The 26,023-nt window shown below is 36.3% G+C and overlaps 1 protein-coding gene across 1 annotated transcript in view; it reads right to left on the bottom strand.

Annotated features, from left to right (window-relative positions):
• The window catches only part of LOC150100278 (putative HERC2-like protein 3), a 136,117-nt gene that overhangs the window by 26,834 nt on the left and 83,260 nt on the right, over positions 1–26,023 (bottom strand). Inside the window, exons 10-12 of the mRNA XM_090402624.1 lie at positions 20,631–20,846; positions 16,220–16,379; positions 738–1,033 (exon numbers count right to left, since the gene is read on the bottom strand). Coding sequence (XP_090258750.1) covers positions 738–1,033; positions 16,220–16,379; positions 20,631–20,846 — 672 coding nt within the window. The remainder of the gene's footprint in view (positions 1–737; positions 1,034–16,219; positions 16,380–20,630; positions 20,847–26,023) is intronic.

Raw genomic sequence — 26,023 nt, 5'->3', positions numbered from 1 at the left:
GGGAATTAGATAAAAAGGTGTGGTATACATGAATAAGTTCTGCTGTAAGAGAGGACTCAAAAACAGCTCATAATATAACCTACATTTTGGCACATAATTTTCTTTCATGCAATCAAAAGAACATTGGAACATGACTCAATGTATTTGACAAGAAATTATATCCATATTTTCATCTGTATTCATGTTATTGTAAGCAAACAAAAGTTAGCACATGAAGTATCTTCATGACTAAATTTTACACACGCAGAGAGAGAGAGAGAGAGAGAGAGGGAGAGAGAGAGAGAGCAGCTCTCTCTCTTTCTCTCTGCTTGTGTAAAGGCAGAGAGAGAGAGAGAGAGAGCATCTGACTATATCACGTTGATCTTTATATCCTGTGAAGCACAACCACCTTCAGGACATGTATAACAGTGGGAATCACTTCCCATTCAATGTTACCTGACAACCTTCATTGAGCCTTATCAGTGGAAACTAGATCTTTGAGTTATTAAATGGTATCTTGAGAGCAGAAATTATATTTCTCATATGCATTAACAAAATGGTATACAACTATACTTGACTGAACAAATACAATGTTCATCTCCTGAGCCTTGTTCTGGATTAAATTAACTTAAACTCACCTGTGATACTAAAGTGTTATTTATAGGTTTACTTACAACTTACAGTTTTTTGTGGATGTAACTATCATATATATATATATAATAAAACATAAGTGTCATGTAAAAAGTATATATGCTTACTTCCATTTCCTCTATGGTGAAGATAGTTTTTATTGGAGATGGCTGGGTTGCTATTGACATGAGTTGCTGAATAAGAAACAATGGTCGACATGTTTCAAATGTACTTTCATCACTTATTGATACTGCAGAATTTCCAGTACCGTCTCCTGCACCTTGTGATTGCTGGTGTTCAAGAACGATGGGATGAAGCAGCACTTGTCTTAAAGTGTCTTGATGACTAAACAAAACACGGGTTGCTTTGATTAATCCCAGCAAATACTGATGCTGTTGTAAAAGTTTCAACTTGATTCCCCCTACTGATTAAAAAGAAAATATATTTTCTTTAATGAAAGATATAACATTAGAATATAAAATTCAATTAATATCTGATATTTCTATTATAGTCAATCAACTTTCATTATAACAAAGTTATAGAGACCACAGAAATAATCTGTTATGCTGAATGGATTGCTATGGTAAATTTCATTTAGAATTTCAGTTTGTTATAACAATGCTTTCAATGTTATAACACCAAGAATCAGCTATAATGTTAACACACAACCACAGTAGATTAAATGAATTTCTTTCATGCTGTTATGAAGAAATACAAACATTTTGCAGTTAGTATCTTTTCTATATATATATATATATATATATACAGAGAGAGAGAAAAGATAGATAGATATATTTATATACATGAGGGTGGTCTGAAAAGTTCTCAGCCTTGACCATAGATAGCAACACTATCGGCAAGATTTTTATTTTTCTGAGTTGGTACACCTGTCATAAGCATCCATGTGAAATTGTAAGTCATTCTATCAAGTAGTTTGTTTTATACAGCTGTCTGAAGCAAGAGTGTTGTCTGTATCCCTGAACTGGAAAAATGATTAAAATATATTCTATGCAAAATGTATGCCAAAATGCTAACAAAGGTCATGTGCAAGTTACCTAAGATAGCGTAACACCCGAGGCGAAAGCATTCGTGGAAAAGGGAATCGAACTCGCATTCTATGAAAAGAGCACTCGTCAAGGAGAAGAACTGTGACGTGATAACATGAAGGCGAATAGGAATGCACCATGAGAAATTTCTGTAACCAAAAGAGGGTGCAACGAAAGAGAATAAATGTGGGTTTGTGCGGGTTTCAGTCCCCATTCTCGTTTGGAGCTACGATGCTGCCCAAATGGAAGGAAGCTCTAAGATGACCAACGGCAGGCATTTCCCTGTTGCTGACTGACTAGTATCGGACAAGCTGTATGCGAGATGATGGTGTCACACCAATTTGGGCCATCAGTAAAGGTTTTTACCAGGATGAGACAGCAGAAGGATCCCTCTGGAAAGCGGTCAGGCTAACGACAGTGACCAGCAAGGTGAGGTTTGCCCATCAGAGCGCAGAAAATGGCTATATGTGATGAGCAACGTGACCTCCACGTGACCTACTGAAGCAGAAAGGTATCTAAGGATGGATGAAAGGGACATGGTAACCTCAAATGGCGGTGGTAACGTACAGAAATTTCTTATTCAATTAACAATTAGCATTAGAAGAAAGGAGTGAATGAGAATTTAGTTGGATAGGAAGATGGACAATTACTTAGGTTATATGTGTATAACCTAAGGTTATACACATATAACCTTATGTGTATAACCTTAGGTTATACACATATAACCTAAGTAATATGTGTATAACCTACTTAGGGAACATTTGAGTGATCAATGTGCTTAGTGATTTGTTAGCTCCATTGGACTGGTAGTCTGAAGATTTAAGATTTTGTGAGACCTAGTTAATGTGGAGGGGCCTATGTTGGCAATTGAAGTTAGGAATTATGAACATGTATTTTATGGTGTGTATTTATTTATTTAACCTAAGGATATGAGTTGTATGTTTATTAATTAGAGTGGTCTTTCATTGTTTGTCAATTGATTTAGTAATGATAATGTGATATGCTTTTAATATGTTTAAACTTATTTGTAAACTCATTAGATTCTTAATAAACATGTTTTGCTATATAAGCCTGAGCATGAGACTAATTTTACCACTCATAAAAGTTTGAACCTATGCATAAGGGGAAGATAAGGGAATTTTAGAGTAATAAGGCCATGACTGCAAGCTAAGATTTCTATAGACGCTTTAAACTTTTAACAAGATTGGGTAGCTCTAGAACTCTGGGAGGTTTCTCTGAGGCAAGAATTCTTCTGTCCTAGAACTCTGACTGGCACAGCTTAAACAAACAAATTTTGTCAGAGTTCGAAAAGGAAACGATCCCAGAGAGATAGATTAGAGATCTCATTCTTAGTTGGCATAAAAGGGAATAATAGAAGTATAGTTTATAGGAAAATCAATGATGTAACAATGGTGCAGCCGACAGGATGTGTTTGTTCCATTATTTGAAAGAATTGGATCAATCACAGTGAGTTGGTCTTAGTCTCATGCACAGCAATTAGGAAATTTTAGGATAAGAACGTTGAAAATTAATCTTTGTACGTCAGTGTGAGCTAAAGTACGTCTCTTCCGTTGAGCTCTGAGTTAAACGACTCGGAATTCTTTAAGACTATAAACCTCCAACAGATTTTTCCTCAGTTTTCCAGAGAGGACGCGGATGATGTGAGAATGTTTTTCGAATACATAGAAGAGCTTAGAAGGGTTGGCCAATGGAGCGACCCACAGCTCTTTGTGCTGATATGAGGCAAACTAAGAGGGAGGGCAAGGGAATTTTTCAACTCGCAGCCTATGTTAAGAAGGACCCTTAATTATAAAAAATCTAAAGAGATATTTCTGAGTTCTCCAGGAGAGGAGAGATTGTTCGAACATTTGGAGAACTGTAGAAGTGCATACAAGAAAAAGGGGAAGGAGTGGGTAATTATCTAAAAGAATATTGACACTCACCCGAGAATTGAGTGTCTCGCCAGAGGAAGGAACCCATCTTGAGTGGATGGCATTCCAACAGTTCCGGTCGGGCCTCTCTTGTGAATTACAAGAGTGTCTACATGGAAAAAGTAAGAGCCTCGATGAGTGCTACAAGGCAGCCAGGGAAAGGGAGAGACTGTTAGAGGACATGGCTCAGGCTACTGACTTAAGAGAAATGGTGCTAGAGAAGTCGCAAGAGAGGACTCTCAAACAAGGCGAGAACTAGTTGGCTCCAAGTAAGGGGTCTGACATAGAGTTCCATCCAAAGAAAAAAAAAAAGGAAAAAGGGGGGGGGGGAGAAAAGGAGAAAAAGGAAAAACCTCACTGTGACTCGAGATGAACCAATGAGCAACAAGGAGCTAGGTGAAGGCAAGCTCTGTAGAATGCAGAGCGTGAGCCCAGTAGGAATACAAGGTTGGGGAACCCTGACTCTATGGAGGGATTTGTAGAAGAAACTCCGTGCAACTTCCTATTAGATACAGGAGCCCATGTATCAGTTATTCCTCACTCATTGTTTAGCAGGCTCGACACTCTGAGTGCCAATAATCTAGTCGAGCGACAACACCCCCATAAAATCATGGGCATTGCCAGAGTTGAGCTCTCTTCCACCACCAAGGCCATTGTGAGGATATCCATGCCTTGTTTCCTTGTGAGCCTCACGCACGAAGTGATAGTCCTCTCTGAATTGTCAGACCTGAGCAACCAGATTATACTGGGCCTGGATTTTTTTAGAGAGACATCGATTCATGTGTGATTTTGGAAATCAATCACTATCTCTATGTGGAAGAACTTTCAAGCCTAAACACAGTCTCAGTGATGAGAGCAAAATGCGAGAAACTATGCAGTTTGATGTGAGTAAAGTGGAGGAAGATCATGTTGAATGGAAGGAAAGGCTTATGCAAAATGCCATGAAATTGCATGACTCCGATCTGGTAAAGAGGGAGCTCAGAGAATTTTTCCAAAATATATACAGGCAATATCCCAAAGTATTCACAGAAGGGATTGGTTTCCCCCCCCCCTGCACAAATGTGGTAGAGCATGCAGTGCAAGTTACTTCAGAGACCCCAATATATGTAAAACAATATCAGACCCCCCCCCCCCCCTTGAAACACCTGGATAGCTTGGAGAGGTTATTGATAGAGTACAAGAAGGCGGGAATCATTGAGAGGTCAAACTCCCATTGGAACAGCCCGTTCATACAGAGTTCATACATACAAGTCAACAAAGTTACTAAGCCAATCGACTTCCCTGTGTGCAAGATTGAGGAGTTACTGGTCTGCCTGGAAGGAGCAAAATTTTTTTCGAAGTTAGATCTGAACTCTGGCTATTTCCAAATCCCCCCTCAGGAAGGAGGACAGGAAGTATTTCACCTTTACCACCAAATGGCAAAAATACCAACTGTGCTGACTTCCTCAAGGAGCGAGGAACTCAGCCATGAGTTTTCAGAGCCTCATGAACTCTGTTCTAGTTGATATGTTGGGTTAGGGAGTTTTGTTCTTCCAGGACGACCTGATGATTTACTCATCCACCTTAAGGGAACACAAGGAAGTTTTAGTGAAGGTTCTGGACAGACTAAGCAGGGCCAATCTAAAGTGTTCGAAATGTAAATTCTTTTTGAAGGAGGTTGAATACCTGGGACATGTGGTAAACGAAGCAGGGATAATCCCCTCCAAGGAGAATGTGACTGCCATACAGAGCAAAGTCCCTTTCCACAGTAAGACAGGTTAGGAGATATCTGGGATCTGGGAATGGGAAATTTATTCCCGAATGTTCCAAGCTAATGGAACCCATAGTAAGGCTGACAAGAAAGAGGATGAAATTTTCATTGGGGGGGGGGGGGGGGGGGGCAGAGTGCTTACCAAGCTCTGAACCTGGCTTTGACCATGTCACAGTGCTCACATATCCTAAGCTCGAGCAAACATTCTTCCTTGCCGCTGATGTCTCCAAGGACACTATTGCTGCTATACTAGAGCAAGCAGGGGGAGAAGCTTTCAAACCGATTGCTTTCATAAGCAGAAGGCTATCTCCCTCCGAAAGGAACTATTCTGTAACTGAAAAAGAGACTCTGGCAATTGTGTACAGCCTTAGAAAATTTCGGTACATACTACTGGGGCAACACATCATCCTAAGATCTGACCACAACCCTTTATCCTTCATCTCATGTATGAAGGACAAGAATCAAAGGGTTGTGCGCTGGTCCGCAGGAGTCCAATATCGAGATAAACTATATTCCAGGGAAGTCGAATGTAGTGGCCAACTACCTGTCCAGGTCTCTAGATCCGAATCCGGAAGAGACTCCTGAGCGATTATGGAGGTCATCAACCCCATACTAGTGATAGAAGGGAATAAGGAAAAGGAGCCCCTACGCCTCCAGCTTCAGACCTGGGGAAGACAAGAGATAATTGAGGCCCAGAAATTAGATCCAATGTGGGGGGTGCACATAAGGATATCAAATGGGGAAAGCCTTTTGTGCAATCAGGTATTCTATGATACCATACACATGGATAATGATGGTCTTTTGTTGTCCAAACTTACGGAAAGATGGAAAGAAAAAAAAATTCTAGATCTGAAGGTCATGATTCCTTGGGTGCTATACATGCTTCTTGACTCTGACCTAGCCAGACATCAGGGTATTCATAGAACATGGAAGAGGGTGATGGATAGGTATTTGTGGAAGGGAATGAGAGATGATATTGAGGCTTATGTGTCTTTGTGCCACATGCCAACAGAAATCTACCATCTCTGGCAAGGCTCCTCTCCAGCCTCCCCCCCCCCCACATCCCTTTCAGGCTGTGGACATTGTGGGGCCACTTCCTCGAAGGGGAATAGGTATATACTTTTCATAATCGACATGTTCTCGAGGTTTTCTGAAGCCACAGCCATGAAGGATCAGATGGCTAAAACCGTAGAGAAAAAATTGTTCAAGCTGATATTTTCAAGATATGGAACACCCCAAACCCTCTTATCAGACCAGGGCACTAATTTCACTGCTGAGGTGATGATTCAACTCTGCAAGTTACTGGGGATAAAGAAGCTATTTACTACCCCATACCATCCTCAAGGGAATGGCTTATGTGAAAGAATGAACCGGACCTTGAAACTCACTCTCTCCAAGCTGGCAGAGGGGTGGGTATCGGACTGGAACATTCACCTTGCACACACATACACCCTCTTTGCATGCAGGTCTGCCCTCCATGCTGCCACCAAGGAGGCCCCTGCGGTGGTGCTTTACGGTTTCCAGCCTTTATTCCCCAATGATTTCAGAAGTTCCAAGGCTAGCACTGAGTTCCCAGATATAGACAAGTATCTGAATAACCTCATCAGGGAAAACAGATTAGCACACGAACTGGTAGCTGAATCTAGCAACATGTGTTCCCAACATGTCAGGTCATACACTAACAAGATAAGAAAATACAAGGATATGAAGCTGAGAAACTTGGTCCTATTAGAGCAGAACTCTGGAAGGAAAAAAAAGGGGGGAAGTTTGGAAGGGGTGCTGCGGGACCCTTTGAAATTCTGGAGCAGCTATCTCCGGTAAATTTCAGGATTAAAGAAAGGGCACGACAAGGAAAAACTATAATCGTGCATTCCGACCGACTGAAACTATACAAGTGCAGATCGGATAGGCTGGTTTGCTTGGAAGATTCACTGGAGAATATCTGGGGAAAAAGAGGGGGGGGGGGCAAGAGAAAGGGGAAGTTACCAGGAAAACAAAATCAGAACCTACTCCAGGCACACGCATTCAGGAGAGGAAGCATCAAAAGGGAGAAGGGACAACCCTCCTCAAGTGAATATCTTCCTAGATATATCAGGCACAGGGATTCCTCGGACATAAACCACAAAGATGAGCAAACTCAGAAGCATCAGAGGGGAGGAGGAGGATCAGTTTGCGAAGAAACTTTGTGCCCACCCTTATTAAGATACGTGTTAAGGCCTAGACAAAATGGAAGAGTCATTCCCAGAGAAGGAGGGAAAACTTAGAGAAAAATTTTTAGGAAAAATTTTTTGTAAAAGGGGGGGGGGACCCTTTGTTAGATCTTCAATGAGGACCTTTTCATCAAAAGGATCATTCATTCAAGATTTAACAACACAAAGGACTATTAGTGAAGAAAACAAATTGTAAAAAAGATAACATATTTGAACTACCTTAAAGGAAGTAATAAGGAGGATAATTTTGTCTGTCTAAATAGAAATTTTGTTGTTTAAAAGCATTAGTGATTAAAATATACTCTATGCAAAATGTATGTCAAAATGCTAACAAAGGTCATGTGCAAGTTACCTATGATAGTGTAACGCCCGAGGCGAAAGCATTCGTGGAAAGCGAATCGAACTTGCATTCTACGAAAAGAGCACTATTCAAGGAGAAGAATTGTGATGTGATAACGCGAAGGCGAATAGGAAGGCACCATGAGAAATTTCTGTAACCAAAAGAGGGTGCGACGAAGGAGAATAATTGCAGGTTCGCGCTGGTTTCAGCCCCCCCGTTTTTTCTGTTCCTGTTCTCGTTCGGAGCTACGATGCTACCCAGTGGAAGGAAGCTCTACAATGACCGACGGCAGGCCTTTCCCCATTGCTGACTGACTGGTATCAGATGAGCTGTATACGAGATGACGGCGCCCACCAATTCAGGCCATCAGTAAAGGTTCTTCGTAATCCTTCTTCTTGTTTTCAATAAGTTTTAAATCAAAACTTCTTGATTTTTTGTTGTTTTGCCATTTCATTCTTTCCAATTTGGGGCTTATTTTAATTTTGGCACTCATCAGTTGGTGGTCATTCTCGTTTTTACTTGATTTAGTACTAAGGTATCTTGAAATATTTCTTCATTATTACACAGTATATAATCTATTTCATTTTTTATTTCTCCATTTGGACTTCTCCATGTCCAGTTTCTTTTGAGAGCTTTCTTAAGAAATGTATTCATAATATAAAGCTTGTTACTGATAGAGAATTCTGTAAGAGCCATTCCTGAGTTGCTGCTTGTAGCATATATGTATGGTCCTATTGTGTCTATTTGCTGAATGAGATGACCTACTTTGGAGTTAAAATTGCCCTTACTATAGTAAAGTTTTGATTACTATTTCTTTTTTTGTCTAGAGTGTGCTACAGTGAGTCATAAAATGCTTCTATCTCTTCATCGGTGTGGGATGAGGTGGGAGCATATATCTGGATGATCCTGATTTTAAGTTTGGAGTTTATTTTAAGTGTAATTTCTATTATTCTTTCATCTGTATAATTAAATTCTTCTATAATGTGTGTAATTGTTTTCTTAATTAGAAATCCAACTCTGTATTGTCCTTTAGTTTTCCCATAATAGTAGAAGTAGTCTCCATTTTTTTAGTTTTATTAAATGTTCATCCTGCCTGCAAATTTCACTTAAACCTATGATGTCCCATTTAATATGTTTTAGTTCTTGCTGTAAGATGGTAAGGTCTTCTTCTTTAAGTGTTCAACAATTAAATGTTCCATATAGAGGAAAAGAGGATTGTATTGATTACTGTTATATTTATGAATTCTTTGGGCTATTCCAGTATTGCTTATTATTTGGGAAAGCTTCCCCACAGCATCATGCTCTGGTCTCCATAAATGGTTTCAATCAGAGTAATCACATAGTTGGGGGAATTTAGTCACATCCAGTGTTTGCCCATTCTGGCCATGGGCTTTATGGCCTTTCTTTCTTTTTCTTCTTGGCATTGTAGTGGAGGGTTTGTGGCCTAATCTCCCATGTTGGCTACATAACATCTTGGGAGATGCATTTTATGGCTTTCTGCCAGCTCTTTGCTCAGTATCAACTTTGCCATGGCTCATTATGACACATGGCACGTTTTCCTGCAGGTCCACGTGGAGGAATGATACTAAGACTTCCTGTGTATGGCCCTTCACCAAAATATTGGCACCGCCATATATATATATATATATATATATATATATATGGCGGTGCCAATATTTTGGTGAAGGGCCATACACAGGAAGTCTTAGTATCATAAATATATAAATGAGAAAACTGAAAAAGAATGTTAAAATTTAATTTTGCAGCAGGACACATGTGAATCACACAATATAACATGGTGAAATCAGTTGAAACTGCTATTACTCAAATAGTAGTTAGTACAAAATATGACTGACAGTGAAGGTAAGTTTTTAACAGAATGACTTTCAGAAACTGAGAAAGCCTAAGGCAATCTCATCTCTTATGCAAATTTGGTTTGTAAAGAAGAGTTTACAACTTTCTCTGTAAAGTATTTCCATTTAAAAAAAGCACAATCAAATACCAACAAAACCAATGTTGCTATGAAGTTGCAAAATAGATATCACCAACTCAAAAAAGGAGTTATGTGTGAATTCTGATGCCACTGGTTACAAACTTGCTGTACAAAGATAGAAAATTTAGCATACAAACTGCTCATCAACCTCATCCAGTTTTTTATCTGTTCATTCACATTTCCTCACTTCAGTAAAGAAGTTCCTGAACTTAGGAAAACACATCAAGCTGCCTAAACCAGCACCTTACACTACTGAAGTAACACGCTTCTGCAAAATTTCAACACTAAAAGCCAGGTACAAACTGCTTGACGATCAGCATCGCAATGCACTTTTACTCTTTGCTAGCAAAGTCAATATACTCCATGGCTCACAAGTCGCCTACCTCTGGACAAATACCATGGAAACATTTCGTGAATCTCAAGTGACTACAACTGATATTTCCAAAGCTTTTGACCAAGTCAGGTGCAAAGGTCAATTAAGTAAGCTCCTGTCATTTGGATTATCCCATAAGCATGACTTCTGCATCAGTTGCAAGCTTTTTGACTGAATACAGACTACATGTGTTGGTAGACATTCCTTATCCTCTCGCTATCCAACTAATACTGGGGTTCCACCAAGGTATGTTCTCTCACCAACCCTTTTCATTCTGTACATAATGATCTCAAATTATAGCAAATTGCATTGCTGCCTTTCATTTAAGAAACCTGGCACTACACAAACCATCTCAACTTATATATCATCAGGCTCCACAGCCCTCAATTCTGATATCCAAACCATCCTCCAATGGGGGTTCAGATAACTTCATTAATTTTAATCCTAGCAAACACAGTTCTGCTTTATTTCCCACAACAAAATGTTTTCTTAGTAATGCTGCGAAAAGATACTTTTTTTTTTTTTGGTAATAATACTGAGTTAAATTATTATATTTATTTGTTTTCTAAGTGTGTGAGATAGACTGAGTTATTTAGTTGTATGAAAATGTGTATATTTCCTTAAGCTATATATTATAGGTATAGCAGCTATGTGTAGCAGAACAATGGCAGCCAAGACGTCTCTGTAAGGGGAGGTAAATTTGTATGATTTTGTCAAGTGTAAAATTTGTAAGGTGTACTCATCACAAATGTTGAATGATTTGTGTTAGAAGAGCAAAACTGATGAGCAAGTGTGTAACAAATGTTTTCAAAGTGAATGCAGAGAACAAATTACGTGATAGTCGAGTAGAGAGTGTTGATATTAAACCAGAAAAAAAATGTAAATATTGGCGAAAATACTAAAGTTCAGAAGGTAGAAGACCTGAATAAAGAAATAAGGTGCTTGAATGTAGTCCTTCATAAGACAGAGTGAAAGATTAAAAGGCTGCAGAAACAGCAAGAGCTCAGTCAAACTGAGAACAGAAAAAAGCAAGAGGTCTAGAGCCAAAAAGAAAATTATAAGAATAAATAAAATATGAGAAACACTAATACTTTGAGATTACTTGCAGTTTATATCCTAGGTCAACAGAGGGTATCTATAGAGGATGCACACATAGTTAGGACTCTGGTCTTTCATCCACATGTTTCATTTAGTTTTGTGCTGCTTTATGAGTGTGTTACTACTCTCATATTCTACTCCTTGGCAATGTCTCTGTAACTGAGATGAAATACTGGAAGAATTAATTATTATACTGGTTTTAGAATCTGCTACTGCTCTTAAAAATTAGCCTAATTTAAATAAATATAGTTCACAAAACTTCCCAAAATGTAGAAAACACTAATACTGTGAGATTACATCCAGTTTGCATCCTTTTTAAAGCAAAGGACAAACTACATTTTATCTGTATATATGAAAATATTTTCATGTCTACAGCCAAATGTGAATATAAATTTATTGCCAGCATAATCATAAATTATATTACACAAAAAATGTGTTATAAATTTTGTATAAATTAAATTTCAGTACGTTTTTGGCAAAAGATATAAATTTCCTAAGGACATAGTTAATGAATTAATGTGCAGTGCTTACAGTAAACTATGTGGAGAGACATTTCAGTATGGAAAGCCCACCCCGAAGTGCAATGCAGATCTCACAATGTTGAACCATTCTTAGTGTCAAGTGATTCAGGAGTTCTTGAGGCAAACTGACCACTCTTCAGGGCAAGAATAAGGCCTTGTTTTCTGGAGCAGAATTTTGAGCAGCAATGGGCCTCCCTATTGTGTCTCAAATGTGTTCTATGGGGTTGAGATCTGGGGGGGGGGCATGCTGGCCACTTGATTCAATTAATATTCTCAGTCTCCAAGGAGTAGCTCCACTGCTCATGTATGATGTGGTGTGGCATTGTCATTCATAAAAATATGAATTCTTTTGCCTACAGCACCATGGAAAAATAAAACATGACTGTAATGCTATTGTAACCTTATTGTAAAAAGTAAACAGATTACTAAAACATGACTTCCCTTTAGCAAATCCATGCTGTCCATGAAACATTGTTGTCAACCCAATTCTGAATTGTTGTAAAGGCTAGTGAGAATCCTGATTCTCACCAGCCTTTACAACACTTTAACTACAACAGTGAATTAACTTGTAAAGTTGGGAATGACCTGTACTAAATAATTTTTCTCCCCCTAACTATACACCAGTGGTGTTCAACCTTTTTTAATATGCGAGCTACTTTTCTATAAAAAGTTATTCAGCGATCTACTCTCTTACATATAAGTTATTCGGCAATCTACTCTCTTATATAGATCACGTTTCCCCAACCTGATATTTGATTATGCACAAATAAACAACTAAAAAAAAATACAGAACTAAAAACTTTATTTGTGCATTTAAAAATTTATTTATCACTTTTAATTATTTTAATACAACAAAAAACAAAACACAAATATATTGGAATAAAATATTTATTTCTCTATTTTGGAAAACCAAAGTTAGAAAAAGCACCAGATCGATTACAAACTCACAAGTTACAGGAAATGTTGGTTGATTAAAAAAAAAAAAAAGTTAATGTGAAATTTGGCATTGTTTGGACCTCGCAATATTTTCAGTCAAGTTGATATGAAGAAGTGGCCAATCGCAGACAATCATCCAAATGATCATTTGTAATTTGGTTTCTTAATCGATTTTTTATGACAGTCATATTTGAAAAAGCGGATTCTGACAAGTATGTCGATCCGAAACACGACAGAATTTTTCACGCAATATTAGTTAATATTGGGAATTTTTCATGTGCATACTTCCAAATGACTTCATTGTTTATTGATTTTAAATGTAAACTGTTCTGAATGTTTATTATCTCAAGTTCTACTTCAGCTTGGTTTATATCAAACAGCCCACTAATTTTATTTGAAATTTCTGTGATGTTCAAGTTTTCTTGAAATGGATTATTGATAAAAGATACAATCATTTCAGTTTTATTAAAATCTTTAAATCTTGAATTTACTTCTTCCTCAACTAATTCTATTTCACGAATAAATTCTTTTAAATCATAGCAAAGCATTTCTTGATTTTGTTCAAAAAATTTTAATAAATATGGGAGATGTCTAAATTTGCAGTCATTTATATTTTTCTTTAATAAAAGTAAGTGTTGTTGGAAAGTTTTTATTGAACTTAACATGTCAATTAAATTTTTATCTCGGCCTTGTAACTCTAAATTTAAATTGCTTAATTTCGTACAGAAATCAACTAAAAATGATAAGTGTAATAACCATCTTTTATCACTCAATTGTGGATAATTATCTCCTTTTTCATCAAGAAAATTTTTTATATCGTTAATTAATACAAGAAATCTTTCTAAAAATTGATTTCTGCTGAGCCAGCAAACATTATTGTACAACAGAAGTTCCCTATCATCATCTGCCTGTAATTTAAATAACCGCCATTGCAGGGCTTTTCCTCGAACAGAATTTACAATTTAAAATGTAATATCCAAAAATCTTTTGTGTTTAATCTTTTACTACACAGTACTTGTTGGTGAATAATACGGTGGTACGTTAAAAAATCTGGATATTTGTCATCGTTTTTACATAATGAAATGAAGCCTGATTTATTACCTATCATGGCAGGAGCACCATCAGTAGTAATAGACACAAGTTTAAAAAGCGGAAGTTTGTGTTGTTTCACAAATTCATCAAATGCAGAAAAAATGTCTTCTCCCCTAGTCCTTCCCAATAATGGTATAATTTTCAAAAGTTCTTCTTTACTTGAATAATCTTGAAATACCATGCAATTAATACCATTAACTGAGCAATATCAGTGAAGTCGTTTGATTCATCAAATTGTAACGAAAACACAACACACTGGTGAATGTCTGACATTAACCTGGCCTGGAAACTTTTCTCCGGCAATTGGAACTCTTCCTTTCAGCAATTTGAAACCTTGTCTGCAGCCTAGAAGTAGTCTCTCTCTAGCGACATCTTGAACCGAGAAGCTCCTCTCTCAAGCAATGTAGATCCGGGCAGTCTCTCTGATGGCGACTCTGGACCGGGACCCCTTCTGCTTGCTTCAGTCCCTTTTTATTAGGCCTCCTCTGAGACCTCACATGAAGTTTGGCAACCCCAAAGAATCAGGATGAGTCTTTCATCTTAAGTTTCAAATTCGGCATGCCTTTTGTTCTCCTCCACTTTCTTTTGATTGTAAGTTGCCGGCCATTGGAAAGTTGTTTGACTGACTTCGGAGATGTTTACACTTAAAGCCTGCAAGCCTTTCTCATACATACAAGTTTCAATAACAATCTTTTTGATGCCACCATGTACAGCTTCGGCGACAAAAACATTACCTTTGTTTTTAACGCTCTAACATATTCTTATTAAAGCAGTATATACAGTTAGCTTCAAAAGAGTTATTTACAAAAACATCTAATACAAACTATACCGAGACAAAGTTTATTTTTTTAAAATATTCACATGGGACTTAACCTAAGTAAAAAATCGATGTAATGTGCTTTGGAATATTTAATATTTAAGCTACAATCGAGTTTTTACACTTTGCTTATAATCGTATTCACTCAGCTCGCTGTTTGACTTCCACTGATCCAAATTAATTCATTTACCCGGACTTATAAGAAAATTACTGATTTGACAATTTTAATGAAAAATAAATAAACAATAGCAATACACTTAAAGTGAATTAAAAATAATACAAAATAATGATAAATAAAATATTATGTTTTCAGTTTTAATTAAATTTGTAAGTAAGGAGAAATACACAAGAGATCGACCAAAAATCACTCCACGATCGACGGGTTGAACACCCCTGCTATACACAAAATCCAATATAGATTCTCTAACAATTTTCCATAAAACAGATTCAAATGTCTATGTCTGTTCTTTGTCAGTTACCATGCAGTCTTTTCCATGAATGATAGAAAGTGCCCAAAATTTGGGGAAATTTTCCCTCACCTAGCAGATACTCAGATAAGTGAAACCAGAAGCCTGGCTAAAGCCAAGCATACATATGAACCAGATATACTGAGAAATCTTGTGTAACATTTTATGTAGATAGTGTTACATAGATGACCAGTGTCATTACAAAATAATGTGTTTCAAACCAGATTAATTTTTCCTCAGATTCTAGTGTTACTGAATAACAGTTTAATGTTCTGAATAACAAATTCAATGGAATCATTAAACTTTAATCATGCATATAGCTGGAAATATCAAGGTCACTAGCTCAAACTACTTCAATCCAATCACATATATCCAGAGGTAAGTGATAAGACAAAAAAGATTCAGTAGAGAGAGAGAGAATGAGAAAATATAATATTAGTGACATCTAATAAGCTGGTAGGCTTTGAATTAGTGAGTATCAATGAATTTTTTTCATTATTTTAGTCAGAGATGATAAAAGTTTTGAATGATAAGGTTTATCCCCCTAGTTAGGAAAAGGATGGATACAGGCTGACCTGCAAACTGAATGCTGGAGAAAGAAGCAACATAAAATAAGGTTATCTGTAGAGTAAACAAGTTTAGAGCAACTGGCCAGATACCATCAGAGAAGATCAAAATATTTTTGGTCATCTGATGGAATCTATTCATTTATTTTATTATTTTTTATTTAATTATTTTGCAGCTAACTACTGTTGGCACAAACAAAAATTGGACGTTTAAAATATGCTTTCAGCCAATGATACTGCATTTTTTTTTAATTATTTTTTATTTAATTATTTTGCAGCTAACTACTGTTGGCACAAACAAAAATTGGACATTTAAAATATGCTTTCAGCCAATGATACTGCATTTTTTTTCTGAACATTTTAAGCTATAATTTAAGGATATTAATACTATTTATATTGAATTTTAACATAATTCAGTATAAATAGTGTTAATATTGCATACTAAATTTGAAAATTACAGAAAAACTTACCTTTATAAGATGTAAGAGGAGTGGACTGTGACATGTAACCTCTTGGATGGATTTCCGTTCTTGGGGTGATGGATGCAGCAGTGCTTATTAGAGATGCCCAGACTCTTATTATTTCTTCAGTATGAAGAAGCCCTTCCAGTTTAAATTCAGGTGGATTTACCTAAAATATGTTTTTTTCATTTGAAACTTCTAACATTATATCTTGAAATAGTAGTTGATATTAAACCTGAAATGCTTAAATGTGCAGTTATTTAAATTTTTACAGTTATCAGAAGATAAATTATGGATGATTAAAGCAAATAGAGCACTTAAAATTGCATACTTAGAATGTTATAACTTCTCAAGGAAGTTGATAAAAGAATTGGCTTTAGTGTAAAAAATATAGATATGTGTACACCCACACACATGTATATTTATAAAAGTTGGTGTCAACTGCTTTGCAACTTTGAAGAAGTTGACATCTGAGCTTTGCCAACTGTTTCACATAATTTAGTGCTTTTTTTGATGTCAGTGGAATAACTATGAAAATGTCAACTCCTCCCCCCAGTGCAGTCATATCTGGAGATAAAGAAATCTGGTATCAATGGAAACATGATCCAAAAAAATCATCTGATGACTATAATATCCATATAGCAACCAAGTCTCCTCGTTGACTCCTAGTTCTGCTTATATGAGCATAACTAGGAGTGAAAAACTTGGATAAACTACATCAATATTGTCTTAAAGATAAAGAAACTTAAGATTCTTTGAAGATAGTGTTGGACAGGATACAATTCTGTTGGATGTAACCCACCTCTTATCATTAAATCTGTTTGCCATCTCCACTGTGGTATCTACTTACTCACACACATATATAGGGGAAATCTTGGATTTCATGTCATTATAGAAGCATTCTGGATATAGTAAGTAGGGTACAGTGCTGAAGTGCTGTGTAATGGGGAATACTTGATTTGGACAAAACTTACTGAATGATAAAGTTGGTTATAAGTATAAACAGAACTAAAAAAATAGCATGCCATAAAAAGTAAAATATTCAAGTTACAAAAACAAAACTTTTGATATACAACACAGAAGAACAGGATATAACACCAATCCACACACACATATCACGGGGGAGGCAAAGCATACAGATATGCAACACAATGGAATATAAAAAAATTAAGATATAATGAGAAGATGGGTTTGAAACCTATATGTGTGTTTAATCAATATATCATTATAGTTATAAAAATCAAGTGGATATTAGATCCAGCATTATTTCAAAGCCGAATGTAGAAACTATGAAAGTTTTGTAAAAATAAGTTGACCAGAGCTTACAGGAATACACCCACCGGCATTTACGAGTCACCTTAGCACAGAAAACATGCACGATGCCCAGGTGTCCATATATTCGCTTTCTAATTTGGTCCATTTTTCTATAGGTTTCACTGGCCTGACAGCTGTTTCAAACTGGTTGGCTCTCGTCAGAGACCAGGCAGAATCCTTAAAAGACTAAAAACTCTCAACACTAAGGAACTTGAAACGTCGGAGAGGTGTATTTTTCGTAAACAAACTCTTGGCTGGTGCGTAAAGGTATTTACTATAATAAGGAGCCAAAAGGCTTTAGTTTGGCAATGCAAAAATTATAAAAATTAAGTCATCATAAATCAAGTATAAAATTTTATTTTAGTAAATATCATTATAGTGATTGCTTTTAGAGGCATTATGAAGATGGTGAGAAGAGTACTATTGTTAAAGTCACTGTGCACTGTATAGATTACTTAGCACTGGGTGTCAGATATGAATACATGATTTGTAAAGTTGGGTGTAATGTTGGTTTCTCTCAGAGTGCTTCAAGTCTGCTCTCATACCAATTGTGAAGTTCCAATAACATCTAATATGTGTAATTGTTTCTAGAATTTTTTTTTTAACTTTTGTAATACTCCCAACGAAGTAGGTTTGATGATTTATGAAACTTATTTGTTTACTTTATTAAACTTGTTATTTATGTCAAAACATGGTCTCGATACTGGAAGCTTTCTAGAGAACTTCCAGACCACAGAAACTTACGTATTCATCCAAAGTACTTATTTTACCGAAATTCTGAGGTGTCGTCTCATCAGCAGGAGCCAGAAACAGAAAGATACCAAAGTTGAATTAATGCAGAAGTTGCATACTTCTGCATATTTCCCATTTACAAATAGTAAAAATGTGTATCATATTATTATTAAAATGCTCTGGATGGATTAGAGATAGATGTAGAAAGTTTATCACTTAGTTGCAAATTAAACCTGCCAAGAAATTATATTCTTGTTTTATCCTTTGCCCATTATGGGATACTAATAATCAATGTGAAGTCATCAGCGTCTATATACAAGTTGCCCAGTTGTGAAGTTACTTCATGTGCAAACTTTGTTTGCTTACACTTGGATAAAGGATTAAACTAAGAATATAATTCTTGGGGAGTTTAATTTAATTTGCAGTAAAGTAAAAAAAAAAAAAAATATTTAGACTTTGACATATAGAAGCAAAGAAGTAATGGCTGCATTGTAGAAGTTATTGATCAAACCACTAAAGGACTATCGTGTGTAGATCTGTCACTTAGTTTTTCAAGAGGATGAAAATATCTTGGAAAAGACCCACAGAAGACTGACTAAAGTGGGATGAGATCTCTGGAATATGAGATATGAAGATAGACTGATAGAAAGCTATTTTCTGAACCTTGTGAATAGGAGGAGGGATGGAGAGAGAGAGATGAGTAAAAAATATACATTAGGGAGAGATTGTTACCAGATTAATGTGGAGGAGATTTTCCATAAAATGGAAGGAGACATGGTAGAACAAAAACCAATCTTTGGAAGCTCTATGATATGAGGAAGAAATTCTCTGCATGGAGAGCGATTAGTAAGTAGAATGCATTCCTGATAGTACCCTCAATGTAGAAACAATGAATCAGTTTGATTATCTCTCTCTTTGTGTGATGACAGCAATGACCTCCTATAATGAGCATTTTAAACCTGTGGGGTAATGTTAATAACAGTAATTTAAGGTATTGTAACATATTTAAAATGATGAAATTAATTGTTAATTCTGATTTTCAAGTGTTATAATGTCATACTTTTCTAGTTCTCTTCTTTCTTGACTTCTTCGATTACTGTTTGAATTTGTACTCTTTCATGTTGTCATTTTGTGTTTCCTATAAATGCTTTGTATTCTTCTGTATCATATGATTTCCTGCCATTTGCTTTTGTTTAAATGACTTCATATACAGCTTCTCTCAAAATGTATCATCCTTCAGTAGAAGATAGGTGGTATTGGCTATAAAACACTGGGCATTTATTAGTGTTTTTTCTTAAGTAGCAATATGCACTATAAAATTGTGGTCATCAAAATTCTGATCTTGATTGTCTCTTTTCTATTTTTATTTATTTTCTTTATCCTTTTTTTGTGCTATATTCTACAGAATCTGGATGTTTTCTTCTACCATCAATATAAGTTTGATTTACACTCCTGTCACTACAAAAGGTCTAATACAAAGATAAGTGATATCCATAAGTTAAAATCTGAATTTTTTTTTTATTGAAATAAGACAGTACTAACCATATGATGTTTTGTAACCATATAAAATTATATGGTTACAAAAAAATCCAGTTTATTCTTTAGCAATTGAAAGTTTAAAATATTTCATACTTGCCAGCTACCAATACTTGAAACTGTGCAATGCATGCAGGTAAGTAAATGAAGGATCGATGAACTTTTTGGGAGGAAAGTGAGGGGTGGGGGGAGGAGAAGTGGTGGTGATGATCCTAACAGATCTGCTAAAGCTTGGTGTGAGAGAAATTCAAGGAGCTATAGGCATCCAAACTCAATGCCAGTCAACACTTTCTTGAATATTTATTTCTTGAAATTAGTGGGAGGGGAACAGTTGTTTTTCCTTCTAAATCTGCTATACTGAACTAGAATTAAACAATTTCTATGATCACTACAGGTTTGCTATAGTAGACATCTACTGTACTTTTATACCTTTTACTAATAAGAAATACCAAGAAAGGATAAGAAAAAGAAACCGTACAAAATGCAAAACGTTAGTTATGGAACAATAAATGTTAAGTTTGAATCACTGCTAATGGAGACACTTCAAAACTTATAAAAAATAGCACAACTTGTTAGCATTTGCCATGGATTTCAGAATGATGGAGATTCTAATTTCCTACTCCTTAAAGAATGAGTCATGAAACATGTTGGAATAGAAGACTAAGAGAAAAGCTTCCCCCCCCCCCCAACTAAAACCTAAGCTAAGCTATGCTAATCAGCAAGTGACAATCATGTAGCCACAGGCTGATTTCCTTATTTGCAATTTTATTCTCTTTCAATAATAAAATAAATTAAGCAAAATTAAATTAAAAGAAATCAAAAACTAATTTCTACATACGGAAGTCAACTGGACAAGTGAATATTTCTGAAGTGCTCTTTGATCATGAATGTGGACTCCAATTTTTCCTACTGGTGATATTTTTGACACTGTTCCTATTCCTCTTTCTTCAATCATAACTTGGCCACCAAGTCGAATTCTTTTGTCAACACCTCCTAACACTCCTAATACAGCCAACATTATCCCATGTGATTTAGGAAATGATGAATCTTCAGACTGCAAAAATAAATTCAAGAATTCTCTTTATTATATAATACATACTTATACATATTATCATATTGTTAATAAACAATAATAAGTCAAAAAGTATCTACAAGGCTTCATTATATTTTTTTAAGTTGATCCTGCTGCTGAATGCACATGCAACTATAAACAAACTTATTAGAGTGTGGTATTTTACCATGATTAATAAATTCTTTTGGTGAATGAATTATGTGAAACATAGCAACTCAGGTGGTATTATCAAAGAATAAATTATTTGATTTTTGTGAGCTGAAGATACAGAAGAAGTAATTTATCAAAAACTTAAAACAACTCATAAAATGCATGAGACGATATGCTCAAAAGTGGCCAAAAAAGTAGTGTGTCTGTCAAAAAATGATCAGAGCATCCTCTACCTTCACAACTGAATAATGAGAACAGGGTGAGGATCCAGTGCACTGGTTCTCAACAACAGAAAGATGGCTATCAATGGAGTGGCAATCGTCATTGAAAGAATAATCAATTTTCCATCATTCATCATATCTGTAGACTGATGGAAAATGTACACTAGCAACCAGGAGACCCTATGCTGAGACGATACATCATTTCAGTTATGTTCTGTATTGTAAATAGTCATTTTTAAATACTGTACATATTTGCTAATTTAATTCAAATAAAGAGACACAAATGGGGACACTCCTTCTCCAGGCATATGGTTGTGCAGTGTGGTTAGCCTAGTGGCTATGCACTTTGCAACCACATGCCTGGGGAAGGAGCATCCTAGGTTCGATTCCCATCGACGATGATGTGAAGAACTTAAGATCTTCCTCAGCCATAGCTAAGTTATCTAGTCTTGGGCGTGGACAGCAGGGTCCCCCCCCCCAGTTTATCTGGGGTTCATCATCCTGCAAGCAGGCAAACCAGTCCCACGAACACACACACACGGATACAGTCATGAATATCGCCCTTAGGAGATGCAGCAGAGGGGTGGCAAACCGGCTACATTAACATGCCAGTAACCCCTCATTAGGAGGGGACTCAACCAGTCTTTGGACAGGTGAGAAGGATAGGATAGGATATGTTATATACTTTTAACTTGTAAATTTGAAGTTATCAGAAATGGACAAAAACCCATAAACATGCACAGCTTCTAAGGCAAGATGATCATAGTGAACAAACACCGGTCACCAAAACGTTGAAAGCAAAATTTTCAGGAAAAATTTAAGTTGAATAAAATGACACTGTATTTGGATGTCACGTGTCACTGTTAATAAAGCTGCCGCTACACCATACGAATGTGCACTGTCCTAAAAAAAACAATGTATAGATGTAACCAAAATATTTTTTTAAATGTAAGAAACCCTTTCGTAATCTTACGAAAGGGTTTAATAATAAACAGGAAGTAAAATTGTTACTCTTTCCTCACAAAAAATACATGAGCAAATCTTCATAATGAATTTCAGTTTATCAAAGATACGTTTGAAAGGAAAATTAATACAGGTCTGATTTAGAAGAAAATTGTAGATAGGAAGTTAGTAATGATGTAAATTTTTCATGTAGTACTATCATATCCTGTACACCCCCTTGAGGGTACATGGCAGAAATTTGATGATGATGATGATTAATACAAGTTTTGATTATCCTGATGACCTTACTGCTGCATATTACTATCAATATCAACCAATTCTGCCTTAGCAAGGGTTATAGCATTACCAAGGAGAGACTCACATGCTTTCTTACTGAAGTTGGAAGACATGTTGTTCTTAACTTTAACAAAAAGGTCAATGGAAAATGCAAGAAACAATCAGAGAAAACCTGTTGTTATTGGTTGAAGATCTCTTATGTCAATCCACTCTTCAATTCATCTTTGCCACAAGAGGCTTTCTATATGAAGATGATTTTATTGTAGTAACAAAAACATCTGACTTTAACACAATTGAAGATAAACTGTCATTAGTTCGAAAAAACTTGAAAATTTATTGCAAAAAAAAATTTCTTGCATGTTAATCCAACCGAAACTCATGTAATCTTATGTCACCTCAAAAACTATTATTTCTTTATTTCTTTATTATTTAAAAAATAATAATTTATATACATATATTTTTAGCCCATACATGAAAGGTTGGCTGACCGGCCTTTGGTACATTAGTGCCATGTATGAGTAGCAAGTTGGGAAAGGAGAAACTGGTTTTCATTTGGTTTGAAGGCTCCTTTGCTCATTTTTACAGGATCCCTTGTCCATGCAGCTTTGTTATTATGAGCAGATAGGTCATTCTGCTCAGATTCATCTAGAACATCAGTTCCCAACCGGTGGTACACATACCACCGGGAGTACGTGATGAGCCATTCAGGGGTATACAAAAAATAATCGGTAATGGTGGAAAAACAAGTAAACAAAATGCAAAATGTTAGTTATGGAACAATAAATGTAAAGTTTGAATCACCACTAATGGAGACACTTCAAAACTAGCTCACATTAGTGAATGATGATTGGTGAGTGCGTGGCTATGAACCCCCTCCCCCAAACCACTCTTCTACCAATCATTATGCACAGTTCATGCGTCACTTTTGTCAACCATCCTCCTTTCCAGAACAATCATGTGTTACTAAGAAATTACCTTTGCAATAACAAACCTTCCACTGACTTCCATTTGTGACTTTTCTAAAACTTCTCCAAAAATATAAATACATCCGTAGCCAGACTGTTTGATCAGTTCAGTTATTGACTGAGTATAAGCAAGTGCATTGTCTTTAATTGTGATTCTTTTCAAGTAGTTTTTTTATTTAATGTTTAACGTAGTTTCAGTTATTATTGTCAGTGATTTGTAAGTGTGTCAGTTATGGATCAGTGGTTGAAAACAGGAATGGTTACAAAACCAAAACTTGATGTAGATTATAACCCGTTGGCAAGTACTTCTCAACGCATGTCCGCGGCTATGAGTACACCCACACCAGGAGATAGTAAAAAGGCACGTGCCTCCAGTATTACAGAGAAGAAAAGGAAATACTAGGAAGAGTATATTAAATATAAGTTTTCATTTGTAGGGGATGATGACTGTCTTAACTCTTTGTGTGTTGTGCGTAGGGAAGTATTATCCAACAGTTACATGAAACCCTCTCTACTCGTGCAACATTTAGAAACTAAGCATCCTATGTATAAAAACAAAGAAATACATTATTTTCAGCACTTAGAAAGCGTCCAGATGTAACTTCATACATGACATCAGTAAAGAAAGACAATGAGAATGCAGTTGAGCTTCCTATCATATTGCTTATCACATAGCTAAATGTGGTTAAAAACCACACCATAGCTGAAGATTTAATTTCTCCTTGTATTATGGATGCCGTTTTTTGTATGTTTGGGAAAGAACATGTCTGCAAAATCGATACTATATCTTTTTCAAACAATACAATGTCTAGAAGAATTCAGGATATGTCTGACGATGTTGAAGCTGCAGTAGTAGATAGAATTAAAAAAGAAAATTCTTTTCCATCCAGGTTGATGAAAGTGCAGATGTTGCTGATTTATCTATTTTGCTCATTATTGCAAGGTACTTGACAGAAAATGAAATTGAGGAAAACCTGTTGCTTTGTTACCCATTGACAGAGCATACCACAGACAAAGATATTTTTAATGTGATCGATGGTTATTTCATTGAAAAGGACATTAGTTGGTCAAATTGTTGTGGTGTATGCACTGAAGGAGTCAATTCTATGTCATGTTGTTTTATAGGCCTAAGCGGCCGAGTTAAAGAAGTAGCTCCCCATGTACCACGGATCACTGCTGCATTCATTAACAAACTCTTGCATCCAAGCCTTTTCCTAGTGAACTGAAAGATGTTCTTGATGAGGCTGTAAAAGTTGTAAATTTTATAAAGTCACAATCACGAAACTCCAGATTGTTTAAAGCACTGTGTGAAGAAATGAACAGCCTTCACAGCACATTACTTTTGCATACGGAGTTAAGGTGGCTATCTCGTGGTAAATTACTTACATGGTTGTTTGAACTTAGACATGAAGTCCAGATTTTTTTTTTTGAAGACCATTGTTTCCATCTTGCTCCAAAGTTTCATGAAAGTGATTGGCCTCAAAGTCTTGCATATTTATCAGATATTTTTCTAGAAATAAACAAACTCAACTTGGAACTTCAAAACAGCTCAATCACTATATTCAAAGTAACTGACAAAATTGAGTCAATGATTAAAAAACTGAACTTTTGGAAAGCATGTGTTGAAAGAGTTCAGCCTGAGGTTTTTGAAACTCTGCACAATTTCTTATCTGAGAATGACTCGCACATATCCCAAAATATGAAAGAGAATATTTTAAGTCACTTGTAAGGTCTCAAAGTGTCCTTTTATTACTATTACTATTACTGCGGGCAACTCCAGGGAGTCATTAGACTCATCGAGGGAGGCCCCAAATCATATTCATCACAACTATTTGACATTCATACAGTATCTATCATACCTCGCCTTAAACTCATTCACTGTCACAGCATCCACCACAGACTCAGGGAGCGCATTCCACTCATTCACTACTCTAAAAGTAAAGAACCCAGCTCTAACACCTTTACTAACCACACTTTTGCCCAGTTTCCATGGATGTCCCCTAGTCCTCCCACAACCAGCCCTGTTCTCAAAAATATCTTCTGAATTAATTTTATAGAAACCCTTCAGTAATTTGAATGTCTCAATCATATCTCCCCTTCTCTGCCTATCAACCAATTTTTGCAACCCACAAATCCTCAACCTGTTCTCATACGGTTCATTCCACAGACCTGCTATCATCTTGGTCACTCGCCTCTGGATCCTCTCCACCTCCTCCCCATCAAGAAGAAACCTAGGTGACCAAATCTGAGCACAGTAGTCTAGATGGGGTCTTATCAAGGCTCGATACAGAGGAACAATAACCTGCTTGTCTCTGCTTGTCAACGTATTCTTCAGCAACCAAGTGATTTGATGAGCTGTTTTGGTCACTTTTGCAATGTGTCCCCTAAATTTCAATTCCTTATCTACCAACACTCCTAAATCTCGTGCCTCATCAATTTCCTGGAGCACGGTTCCACCAATGCAGTAAACTGCCGCCAATCTTTTCACCCCAAAATGCATAACCTTACATTTTGCCACATTAAACTGACATCCATTCTCCTTAGCCCAGACCTCCAATCTATCCAAATCATCCTGCAAAATTTT

This window comes from Typopeltis vanoorti, chromosome 13 (genome assembly GCF_054136105.1).
Source record: "Typopeltis vanoorti isolate ZY-2024b chromosome 13, IOZ_Tvanoo_1.0, whole genome shotgun sequence".
NCBI classification, from domain to species: Eukaryota; Metazoa; Arthropoda; class Arachnida; order Uropygi; family Thelyphonidae; genus Typopeltis; species Typopeltis vanoorti.
The sequence above is the reverse complement of the archived record's forward strand: the minus strand, read 5'-3'. Positions and strand labels throughout refer to the sequence as shown.